Source organism: Neofelis nebulosa, chromosome 14 (assembly GCF_028018385.1).
Source record: "Neofelis nebulosa isolate mNeoNeb1 chromosome 14, mNeoNeb1.pri, whole genome shotgun sequence".
NCBI lineage: Eukaryota > Metazoa > Chordata > Mammalia > Carnivora > Felidae > Neofelis > Neofelis nebulosa.
This window is the reverse complement of record NC_080795.1, coordinates 41,573,765-41,586,553: the sequence shown is the minus strand read 5'-3', so window position 1 is coordinate 41,586,553 and position 12,789 is coordinate 41,573,765. Positions and strand designations below refer to the sequence as shown.

The 12,789-nt window shown below is 39.6% G+C and overlaps 1 protein-coding gene across 4 annotated transcripts in view; it reads left to right on the top strand.

Moving 5' to 3' along the window:
• Positions 1-5,613, top strand: part of TP53INP1 (tumor protein p53 inducible nuclear protein 1) — a 156,585-nt gene extending 150,972 nt beyond the window's left edge. For 3 of the 4 annotated variants that reach the window (XM_058698623.1, XM_058698621.1, XM_058698622.1), the window contains one exon: positions 768-5,613. In XM_058698623.1, coding sequence (XP_058554606.1) covers positions 768-1,017 — 250 coding nt within the window. In that variant the 3' untranslated portion in view covers positions 1,018-5,613. The remainder of the gene's footprint in view (positions 1-767) is intronic. The other variant, XM_058698624.1, reaches the window with a different exon arrangement.
• The last annotated feature ends 7,176 nt before the right edge of the window (positions 5,614-12,789 follow it).

Sequence of the window (12,789 nt, the reverse complement as noted above, 5' to 3'; positions counted from 1 at the left end):
TAGCCGGATTTTAAGATATGTTCTCCTCAGGTCTTTGTAACATTTCTATGCAAATGCCATTCCAAACTGTGCCCTGTTGTGATATAAATTTTATAGTAAGCAGGTAGCTTTTTATCTATAAAAATGTTAAATGAGTAGAATTTTCTATGCATGTTTCTATTACGTAGAGACCTGCAGCTTATTTCCTGGAACCGTTACTTAGAGACAGAAAACGTGTGAAGGTGCAGTTAGCATAGTTCACCAGTGTCAGCCTGCTTCATAACAGTCTTTGGAGTAAGACCTGTATTAGAATCTTGGTTGTATGAGGTAGTAGTTGTGACTTTATCGTTGTTGAGCCTCAGCTTCCTGATCAGTAAAATTTGAGAATTAATATGTTTTCCTTTTAAGATTATATCAAGAATTAAATACATTATATTTGCAAATACAGATATGCAGTAAATGTTAGTTCCCCTCACAGAAAAACTTATCTAATGCTGCATAATTGAAATTCATTCAAAATGTAAAGCACTTTTTAAAAGACAGTGTACTTAATCCCCCCCAACCCCCGCTGTGGATTATATGGCATATTTCTGTGAAAAGGTGGTTTCTCCTTTCTAACATTATCAGTCATTGTGGTTACAAAATATAAACTTGTCTGTCAGCCATCAGACAGTAAGATCTCTTTCAACCACAAATCAGTGTGGCAAATTGAATCACTAAGTAACTTCTTCAAGTTCATGAATAACGTACTCTGTTACTGAATGCATCCTCGTGTTTTTCTGTTTCAGAGTGGAAGCTCAGGATGAGATGGGGCAGCACATTCACTGCTATGTTGCAGCTCTTGCTGCTCATACAGCTTTTCTGGAACAACCCAAGAGCTTTCGCCCTTCCCAGTGGATAAAAGAACATAGTGAAAGACAGTCTTTAAACAGAAATAGCCTTCGTCGCCAAAATCTTACCAGGGACTGCCACTCTAGGCAAGTCAAGCACAGTGGCTGGGCCGTCCATCAGCCCTGCCCACGTCAGTACAATTACTAAGAATTTCAAGGTTGATTGGTTTCTCTTGGTTTGTGCATATGTGTGTGGATGTATGTGTACGGACAATGAAGATGCTGTTTCAGCCAACTGATGACCAATCACATAGTTTTATCAATGTGTTTAGACACTATCTTGAAAACCAGATTTACATGCTGTGTATCACATAATGCCTTGCTTTTAACATTTACTTTTTTGTAAATTTTTTCAGAATATTTTTGGAAACATATCAATACAGTTACAGTGTTTGGTGTTTTGGGATGTCTTTAAATCTATTAAGGTGTATATGAGTTAGCATTCTAAAGACATTTCTTCCCAAGTATGAGGATAGGCATCTTTCAATTTCATTTTATTTTGTATTAATCAATATTTCGAGTAAGCAAAAATTTATTCTCAGGGTCAGCCATACACTTTATTGACCAGTACTTGATAATCTTTTCTGTATATAGCGAATACATTTTTACACACTAACATGAGCATTAACAGGTGATAGTTGCCATGGATATAATGGAATTATGGCTGAACTTTCTCTTGAAAGAAAACTTGATATATTTCTGTGTGTACAGGTTTTTTGTTTTTTTTTTTCCAGATTAGCCATACAGTTCATTTTGGAATTCAGGTACATTAAGTGTTAGTGAACAGTGCTTTCAGTAATTCCGATGTGACTGTGTGACGTGGTACAGAGACATTACAAGGATCGTGGGACAGAAGCGCTGTCTCACATGCAGAGGGGATCTGTCAGATCTGTGAAATTGTGTTTGGGAAAATGTATGTCTCCACCTACCCCATTAGTCCACCATTTGACTTGTGTGGATTCTTTCCTGCCGGCTCTGCCCACTTGGCACTTCACATCAGCTGTAAATTCAGAAGTACCTGTCCAGGCACTTTAGTGACTTCTTATTTATAACTGTCCAAGGAAAAAGAGGTAGGCTTTGTATTTCTGATATGGTGACGGATCATCTGCCGTGGAGCCTGCCCTGCTGAGTGGCAAGCAAGGCTGAGAAGGAATTCCTGGTGACAACTTTTCCTAGCATCTAGATGAAGAGTGCCGGGTTGGCTTCCTTGAGTTCTCTTTTTTTTTTTTTTTCCCTAACTCGGGCTTCAGGCAGAATCTTTAACCACTTTGGCCTCTGTTTCCTCCACCTATGGGGGAGTAGTAGTATTTACCTCCCTCACGGTCGTTGTGCGCACTGTGTACTGATGGAAGTGGGCTGTCCAGGACTGAACCTTGTGTGAAATCCCAGGGGCCTCTCTACTGAATCTGATGGTGGGGGTGGGGCCACAACTGTTCTTCAGAGTGTTGGTGCTAATGAGGCCAGGGTTCAGGGCTCGAGTCACATGGAGGCCAGTTATTTATCATTTAGAGAAAATCTATCTTACCTCTAGCCGGTCACTTTATTTTTTTAGCGATTGTGATGGGTTTTGCTGAGCCATCCACATTCACCAATTTCCTCTCAAACTAAACTAAACATAGACAATCCAAAGCACATTCTACTGACAAACAGTAGTATCACCTTTGTGGTCAAAGAGCTTATTTTTCCAATGCCTCTGCAACCCTAATTAAGTAAATACATGTCTATACAAGGTTTTCAAGGGAAAAAGCAGCATATAGTTATGTGAAGTATTATATTTTCTAATAACCCTGTAGCAGCTGGATGCAGGGAACTATGGGAGACTTTTTCAAGTGAAGAGCTGAGCTCTTTTCTGACCAGGGCTGGGAAGTTTGGAGGCGGAAGACGTCACACAGCATCGTCAGATGGTGGCGGTAGGTGGTTCTTCCACTGGCTGTGACGAAGTGCCAGGAATGTCTCTTTAGAACAAGAGTCTAGACCCCCTGCTTTCCTTATTCCCTTTCCATTTGAACCACCCCTTTATTTATTTGTTTTCTAACTAGGGGCCAAGTCTGTAAAGTTTTGTCAAACTGAGCTAGAAGTTATTTTGTTACTATTTGTGTTTACGAGAGTTGAGAGGTGAGGTAGAGTTTTCATGAAGGTGTGTATGTTTTACATCGTGTCTGTCTCTAGGGCCATATGTTGGTAACTTGAAAATATACCAGCTAAATGTTTTCTGGATGTAAGCCTCTAACTATATGGGGGTCTCTTTTTTCATATATTACATGCAAGTTGTTAGTACCTCACAAGCTACAGAAGTTCAGCCATGAGAATTTGTTTGGCAGCATGAACAGATTTGTGTATAACATAGCTAGGATCTTTTCTTTCTTTTTTTTTTTTTTTTTTACTATTATTTTTCAAATTTCCCGATACCTGAAATACATCTACATCTCTGTCAGTTATTGACTTTTTTTCTGGCCTTCTCTGGACCTAGTTTTTTATGGTTTATACCTGGAAAACAAATACTTTCAGGCTTGGGATTTTTTTTAGGGTTATCATGCCATCTGTCATATCATACTGTGGTTTTTGTATCAGTATCTAAGTTTTCTGTCTTAAATTGGCACATGTTAGAATGGAAGAAAGTGGTTACATAATTCATTTGAAGTTCTTGGTCATTAGGGGTTTGTTTGGCATCTACTACGTGTGGTACCAGGATGATGTTGACCTGTTAAGTATTCCTTGAAACATGGCCAAAATGCAATTTATTATAAGTTATTATTTTTGCTCTTGTAAATATTAGTGGTTTACATAAATGTGCTTCAGTGCATATTTCTTAAAAATTCAAGCAGTGAGAAATAAGACCCCTCCGAATTTAGTGCTCTACTTCTAAACTGATAATATATAGAACGTTACTTGGAAAAAGTCTGGAATGGGTGGTGCACAAGCAGTGCTTCATGGATGAGTCCCTTAGTTTTTATAACGCACCGTGTTTCTCAAAGTTTGTGTTTTCATTAATAAAACATTTTATAATGTGTATTCTATGTTTGTTACTTTTTCTTTCTCTACTAATTATGTATTGCACTGTGAGCTGAAGATTAACCCTGCATTATTTATCTTCTGTGGCAATGCATTTATATGGCCGGGCAGGTGGGGGATTTTTTTTACAGAAAGGTTCACAGTGATTGGATGTTTGACTTTCTACTCCAGCGAGCTGTTTCTACATTAATTTCCTGTACATTTTCCCAGTTCCCATGCAGGCTGTTCCTGTTTACATACCTTCTCTGTTTTATCAGTGCTTTGATTCTAGTGAGAACACAGTTTACTGAAAACTTGAGAGGGCGCTCAGCATCGCCTGTTGTTTTTCCTTCTCAAATCTGTGTAGTACAGTGGTTTGTTATCTTTACATCTTCATTGAATGTAAGTGTTTTTGCTATCCTCTTCTTCAAGGAAATATATTGTCTTTCTATATCTTGAGAAAAAAAGAACAAAAAAGAGTGTCTTTCTTATCCTGTTTTTCTTTGAATTGTAAACAAACAAACGAAAAAATGAAGGACTCCAACTAGAAGATAAACATTGAAGTTTAAATAGGTTAGTGGAGAAAGTTTAAGAGTTTCCAAGTGTCTTTGTTTTTAGAATCAGTTAAGAGACTGCTCCTTGTACTGGAGACACTAGCATGTTTGTAATGTTACCTTAAAACTATCTTCATTTTATAAGGCCCATTCATGCTGGCTAAATTCTTTTAAAAGTTGGGCTGTTCTCATGGATGGCTTCACTGTCAGCCATGTTGATGCATTATCAATGGCATCCTTATCTACTTATTTTAATGCTGAAAATTTTATATGAAATGCTTTATTTAGGAAACCTACCTAATTCAGTGGTGTCAGCCTTGCCACGTACCAATTTCACTTGAAATACGACACCAGTTAACAGTGGTTTGGGGTGGAGAAAGAGGGACCGGAAAGCATACAGATAAGGATATTTCTTTCTCTTTGCAACAGTATCCTTTATGGGGGAGGAGAGGTTACTATTCAAAGGAAGGCAGCTTCAGTGGATGTTTTATATATCGTTTAGAATTTTCCTTACAACATATTTTTTTAATTGTATAATTGTTAAATGCCCCATTTTGCTCTGTATTTGCCTGAAGTTTTAGTATTTGTTTTCTAGATGGACTTCTAAAAACCAAATCAGTACTTGGGGAGCTAGATGTGTGTGTATCTAAGCTTGATGTGTATGAGTGGTTTTTGCTTGCTTTTTGGTTGCATTTTCCTCCAGAAGTTTGGAATTTTAATCAATAATTGTGTGTTGTTATTACTTTTTTGAGTGGCTTGGTTTTTTTGTCTCAAGTAAAATTGTGAACACATTTGCTTTTCAAAGACAGGGCATCAGTTATAGAGACTGAAGAGTATTGTAGATTGTACTATGTGCCTTCTTGATGTATTCCTAAACACAGATTTTTTTCAACTTGAAAACTCAAAAGGGACATTTGGTTAGATTATATACTGTACATCATCTATGCATAAATGGCAGCTTGTTTTCTTGAGCCACTGTCTAAATTTGTTTTTATAGAATTTTTTATACTGATTGGTTCATAGATGGTCAGTTTTATACACAGACTAAACAATACAGCACTTTGCCAAAAATAAGTGTAGCATTGCTTAAACATTGTGTATTAACACCAGTTCTTTGTAATTGAGTTCAGTGGTGCGTTTTGCACTACTTGGAGTTGTGGTTTTTAATCTGTCAGTAAATAAAATGTTCTTTAACTTCACATTCATCTGATTCTCTTATTTTATCTTTATGGTCATCAGCCTTAAAACTAGATACAACTGAATGAAATTACTTGCTGTTTAGTTTTACTTGCCCAGAATATATGTTTACTATTCACTTTAAATACTGTTTTTGAAACTTGTATAAAATTAGTATGTTAAAATTTTTCACCTGAAATGCATGAACATTTAAGTGAACATGAATTTGAGAATGACTTCCAGCCAGTACCTTTCCTTCCGACCAATCTGTGTTTAAAAAAAAAACAGATTAAAAAAAAATTTTTTTTTAATGTTCATTTATTTTGAGAGAGACAGAGCATGAGCAGAGGAGGGGCAGAGAGCGAGCGAGACACAGAATCCAAAGCAGGCTCCAGGCTCCAAACTGTCAGCATAGAGCCCCACACGGGGCTCAAACCCACAAACCGTGAGATCATGACCTGAGCTGGAGTCAGATGTTCAACTGACTGAGCCACACAGGTGTCCCCAAATAGAGAATTTAATACAGAATTTAATACACTAGTTCTTAGCCTTTGTAAAGCTAGGTTGGCGAATTCTCAATGGCTCTTTCCCAGTTAAATACAGACATAAGCTTATGCAAACATTTTAGGGCAATATGAACGTTCCTGGTGTCCATTAATACCCTTATTGTGGAGCTCTAGTTTAATTAGGCCAGTAAACATTCAGACAACCCAAAGAATATCTCCCATGTTAATGAATCCTTGGGGAAGCTCTTCATTCTAGAACTAGCCTATGTCAAGACAGATTTTTATCATTTATGAGACTCTGAGCTGAGAGGTAAAGATTGCGACTGGGAATGAAGAGGGGTCACCCCAAAAGTGGAAAGAGCATCTTGAAATGAAAGACCCAACCCTGGAACAGCAGGTGAGTAGTCATTGCTGAGAAGTGTTTGCCAGGCCTACTTAACAAGGTAAAGGAGTGACTGAGGTATCTAGCAGCTCCATCACATCTCAAAGGCAGTGACTACATGGAGTCTGTAAGGTAAGTTAGAAGTGAAGGTGTTTTGTGGGGATGGGCATGTCAAAGTTTCAGTTTGACATGTGGCTTAAGATTATCTAGCTCCTGGGGTGCCTGGATGGTTCAGTCGTTTAAGCATCTGACTCTTGATTTTGGCTCAGGTCACGATCATGAGATGGAGCCCCAAGTCGGGCTCTATGCTGACAGCGCAGAGCCTGCTTGGGATTTTCTCTCTCCTTCTCTGCCTCTCCCCCTCCCTTTCTCTCTCTCTCTCTCTTTCTCTCTCTCTCAAAATAAACATTAAAAAGTAAAAAATATTATCTAGTTCCTTTGTACTTACCAGAAGGTTATTCATTTCAGCATTGTCTGTGAATGCAGCATCTCAAAAACCACCTAAATCCTTATACAGGGGAGAATGATTGAAAATATTATGGCATACCAAAAATCATCAACACCTAGGAATAAACCTAACCAAAGAGGTAAAAGGTCTGTACACTGAAAACTATAGAAATCTTATGAAAGAAATTGAAGAAGACACAAAGAAATGGAAAAATATTCCATGTTCATGGATTGGAAGAAAAAATATTGTTACAATGTCAATACTATCCAAACCAATCTACACATTCAATGCAATCCCTATCAAAAAAAAAAACACTAGCATTCTTCATGGAGCTAGAACAAACAATCCTAAAAATTGTATGGAAACACAAAGGACCCCAAATAGCCAAAGTAATGCTGAAAAAGAAAACCAAAGCTGGAAGCATCACAATCCTGTACTTTAATCTGTATTATAAAGCTGTAATCAGAACATTGTGATACTGGCACCAAAATAGACACAAAGATCAATGGAATAGAATAGAGAACCCAGAAATGGACCCACAAATATATGGCCAACTATCTTCAACAAAGCAAGAAAGAATATCCAATGGAAAAAGGTCTCTTTAGCAAATGGTTCTGAGAGAACTGGACAGCAGCATGCAGAAGAATGAAACTGGACCGCTTTCTTACATCATACACAAAAATAAATTCAAAATGGAAGAAAAGACCTAAATGTGAGGCAGGAAACCATGAAAATCCTAGAGGAGAAAACAGGCAGCAACCTCTTACCTGACATGTCTCCAGAGGCAAAGGAAATGAAAGCAAAAATGAGCTATTGGGACCTCATCAAGACAAAAAGAGCAGAAAAGGAAACAATCAACAAAACTAAAAGGCAACCGACAGAATGGGAGAAGATATTCATAAATGACCTATCAGATAAAGGGTTAGTATCCAAAATCTATAAAGAACTTACCAAGCTCAACACCCCAAAACAAATAATCTAGTGGAGAAATGAGCAAAAGACATGAATAGACACTTTTCCCAAGAAGACATCCAGATGGCAAACAGACAATAAAAAGATGCTCAACATCACTCATCAGGGAAATACAAATCAAAACGACAATGAGCTACCACCTCACAACAGTCAGAATGGCTAAAATTAACTCAGGAAACAACAGATGTTGGAGAGGATGTGGAGAAAGGGGAACCCTTTTGCACTATTGGTGGGAATGCAAACTGGTGCAGCCACTCTGGAAAACAGTATGGAGGTTCCTCAAAAAATTAAAAATAGAACTACCCTATGACTCAGCAATTGCGCTACGAGGAATTTATCCAAAGGATACAAAAATGCTGATTCGAAGGGGCACATGTACCTCAATGTTTATAGCAGCACTATCAACAATAGCCAAATTATGGAAAGAGCCCAAATGTCCATCAACTGATGAATGGATTAAGAAGATGCGACACATATATGCAATGGAATACTACCTGGCAATGAAAAAGAATGAAATCTTGCCATTTACAACACGTGGATGGAATTGGGTATTATGCTAAGCAAAATAAGTCAGAGAAAGACAGTTATCTATGATTCCACTTGTATGTGGAATTTGAGAAACTCAACAGATAAATATAGGGGAAGGAATGGAAAAATAAGACAAAAACAGAGACGGGGCAAATCATAAGAGACTCTTAAATACAGGGAACAGACTGAGGGGTTGGTGGAGGGGAGGTGTGTGGAGGGATGGGTTAAATGAATGATGGGCATTAAGGAGTGCACTTTTCAGGATGAGCACTGGGTATCGTATGTAAGAGATGAATCACTGGGTTCTACTCCTGAAGTCAAGACTACACTGTATATTAACTAACTTGTACATAGATAGATAGATAAATAAATAAATAAATAAATAAATAAATAAATAAATATCAAGTGCTAAAAATAGAAGGAAAAATTATGACACATCCACACAATGGAGGTCTATGCATATCAATCCAAAAAAAATGAGGATAACCTCTACGAACTGATTTGGATTGATTTCTGAGACTTTTAAATGAAAAAATAAAAAAGCAAAGTACAAAAGAATATAGTAAGTTACCCTTCATGTAAGAAAGAATGTTGGAAAACACACACATATCTATTTGTGCGGAATATTGGAAGAATAAGCCAGAAGCTAAAGAGACTGGTCACCTACAGAGGATGGGTAAAAAAAGAGTTGGACACAAGGGAAGAGGTGGATCAGGTCTCTGAGGATGAGGGAGTGCCTCATTTCTCTGAGCATCCCCGTTTGTACAACTTCAGCTTTTAGAACCATAGAAATGCAAAAAAAAAAAAAAAAAAAAAAAAAAAAAACCATAGAAATGCTTCCAATACCTCCCAATAAAAAATGAAAATCAACCAGGATGTTTGGAGGAGAGGAAGAACCCCAAAGGTGAAGCAAGGGCAATTGAACCTATTAGAAATGAGTACATAACCACACTGAAAGGAAAGGGGCGGGGGAGAACTAAGCAACAGGAAGTCAGTATTTTGACCAGGTATGCAAAGCTGGGACAAAACTGCACAAATAACCTGCTCTAATTAGTAGATCTATTTCTCACAGACATAGCAGTGAGACATAGCAATTATGTCATTATTTGATGTGTATACCAGGACTGAACAGTGAATGTGTGATAGAAAATGAGAGCCGGGTTTCTCACAGTCTTTGGTGGACACCCACCTAAGACGACCTGTGTAAGTTACAGCTTCTACAACCAATCCCTTCCCTTTCAGTGAGGGCTGAACCTGTTGCTTCCCACCAATAGAATATGACAAAGGGGATGTTGCTCCTAGATTAGGTTACATTCTATGGCAATGGTAGGGATTTTGCAGATGTAATCACAGCCTTAATCAGTGGACTTCAAGATCAAAAAAGAGATTCTCCTCGATGGGACTGACCAATCAGGCAAACTCTTTGAAAGAGACTCTAGGGGTCACGGACTTGAAGCAGTTTGCTGCTGGTTTTGAAAGAGACAGCTGCTATGAATTCTACAGCCACAAAGAAAGCCAACTGCCAGTGACCCAGAGAACATGGGGGCAGATCCTTCGTCAGTCAACCCAGTACCACTACTCCTCCATGTAGCTGTTTCTCCCACTTTACTTGCTTCAAGTTACTAGAAATATTCAGGCTCCCACCCACTTTCTCTGTGGCCACCATCCCCCCCATTCAGTCTACACCTCTGCACCATTTGGCCATTCCCACAACTACATGCTCAACTGAATCTCTTATCTTTCCAACATGACTTCATGTCATGACTTCATGACATGACTTCATGTCAACCTCAGTCTAGGACTTTGTTCCTATGATCAAGCTGCTCAAGAGCTACTGTACAAAATCACACAATTGTGGGGAGCAGGACCATGGGATACTTAGGGTATACAAGCTCAAGTGCCATTCTTTGGCCATTCTGCATGCCTCTGATCAACTCTATGCACTTCCCTTTCTCTACTCTCTTCGAGCCCCCAAGTCCAACGCTATCAAACTTTAATGTGCAAACGAACCATCTGGGCAATCTTAGTAAGGATGCAGGTTCAGATCCAGTAGGTCTAGGGTGGGGCCAGAGATGCTGCATTTCTTTCTTTTTTTTTTTTAATGCTTATTTATTTTTGAGAGAGAGACAAAGCCTGAACGAGAGAGAGCCAGAGAGAGAGACACACACAATCAGAAGCAGGCTTCAAACTCTGAGCTGTCAGCACAGAGTCAGATGTGGGGCTGGAACTCATGAACAATGAGATCTTGACCAGAGCCAAAGTCAGACACCTAACTGAGCCACCCAAGCGCCCAGAGATGCTGCATTTCTAATAAGATCCCAAGTGATGTCCATGCTGTGAGTTCATGGGCCACATTTTGAGTAGCAAAGCTCTAACCAAACAGTTCTGAAATTTGAGTGAGCATCAGAATTACAGGAGGGCTCTTCAGACACTCTGGAAAACAGTATAAAGGCTCCTCAAAAAATTAAAAATAGGGGCGCCTGGGTGGCTCAGTCGGTTGAGCGTCCGACTTCGGCTCAGGTCATGATCTCACGGTCTGTGAGTTTGAGCCCCGAGTCGGGCTCTGTGCTGACAGCTCAGAGCCTGGAGCCTGCTTCGGATTCTGTGTCTCCCTCTCTCTCTGCCCCTCGACCGTTCATGCTCTGTCTCTCTCTGTCTCAAAAATAAATAAACATTAAAAAAATATTAAAAATAGAACTACCCTATGATCCAGCAATTGCACTACTAGGTATTTACCCAAAGGATACAAAAATACGAATTTGAAGGGATACATGCACCTCTGTGTTTATAGTAGCATTATCTACAATAGCCAAATTATGGAAACAGCCCCAGTGTCCATGGACTGATGAATGGATAAAGAAGATGTGGTATATATATACAATGGAATATTACTCAGCCATAAAAAGGAATGAAATCTTGCCATTTGCAACAATGTGGTGGAGCGAGAGCGTCTAATGATAGGCAAAATAAGTCAGTCAAGAGAAAGACAAATACCATATGATTTCACTCACGTGTGAAATTTAAGAAACAAAAGAAACGAACATGGTGGGGGTAAAGAGTGGAAAACCGAAAAAGACTTAACTATAGAAAACAAAGTGATGGTTACCCGAGGGGAGGTAGGGGCAGGGGATGAGCTAAATAAGTGGTGGGTGGAGATTAAGGAGTGTGCTTGCTGTGATGAGCACCAGGTGTTATATATAAGGGGTGAATCACTAAATTCTACACCTGACAGGCACCTAGCTGGCTCAGTCGGAAGAGCATGCGTCGTGAGTGCGAGCCCGATGTTGAGTGTAGAGATTAAATAAACTTAAAAAATTATTTTAAAAAATTCTACAGGGGCGCCTGGGTGGCTCAGTCGGTTGGGCGTCCGACTTCGGCTCAGGTCATGATCTCACGGTCTGTGAGTTCGAGCCCCATGTCGGGCTCTGTGCTGACAGCTCAGAGCCTGGAGCTTGTTTCGGATTCTGTGTCTCCCTCTCTCTGACCCTCCCCCGTTCATGCTCTGTCTCTCCCTGTATCAAAAATAAAAATAAAACGTTAAAAAAAAATAATAAAAAATAAATTTAAAAAATTAAAAAAAATCTACACCTGAAACTAATACTACACTGTATGTTAACTGGAATTTAAATAAAAACTTGGAGGGGCGCCTGGGTGGCGCAGTCGGTTAAGCGTCTGACTTCAGCCAGGTCACGATCTCGCGGTCCGTGAGTTCGAGCCCCGCGTCAGGCTCTGGGCTGATGGCTCGGAGCCTGGAGCCTGTTTCCGATTCTGTGTCTCCCTCTCTCTCTGCCCCTCCCCCGTTCATGCTCTGTCTCTCTCTGTCCCAAAAATAAATAAAAAACGTTGAAAAAAAAATAAATATAAATAAATAAAAACTTGGAGGGAAAAAAAGATGACCTAGAGAGCTCGTTCAAACACAGATCACGGGGTCCCACCTCCAAAGTGTGTAATCAGTAATTCTGGGTTGGGGCCCCAGTATGTGTATTTCTAGCAAGTTCCTAGGTGTGGCTGCTGCTGTGGGTCCGGGGAACACACTTTGAGAGACCACTCAAACCCAAAGCTGTCCTGATCTCTCAGCAGATGATTGTGTCTTCTCTCTGACAAAGGCAAGGGAGAAGCCTGCGTGGGCTCCTGTGGCACCCTTCCCTTACTGCAGCCACCATCACACCACTGGAGGATGTTATCAAGAGGAAGAATATGTCTACTAGGGAAAACATCGAGTGAAGCAGAGATGGGTTGTTTTGTGGAAATTCTCAACCATTTTCCTTCTGATGGTAGCATCCCTATTTTCAGCTAGGGATCCTCTATTCTCCTGCCATGATCCACATTAGTTACAGATGGCCTGAACGTTCCCAGATCTGGG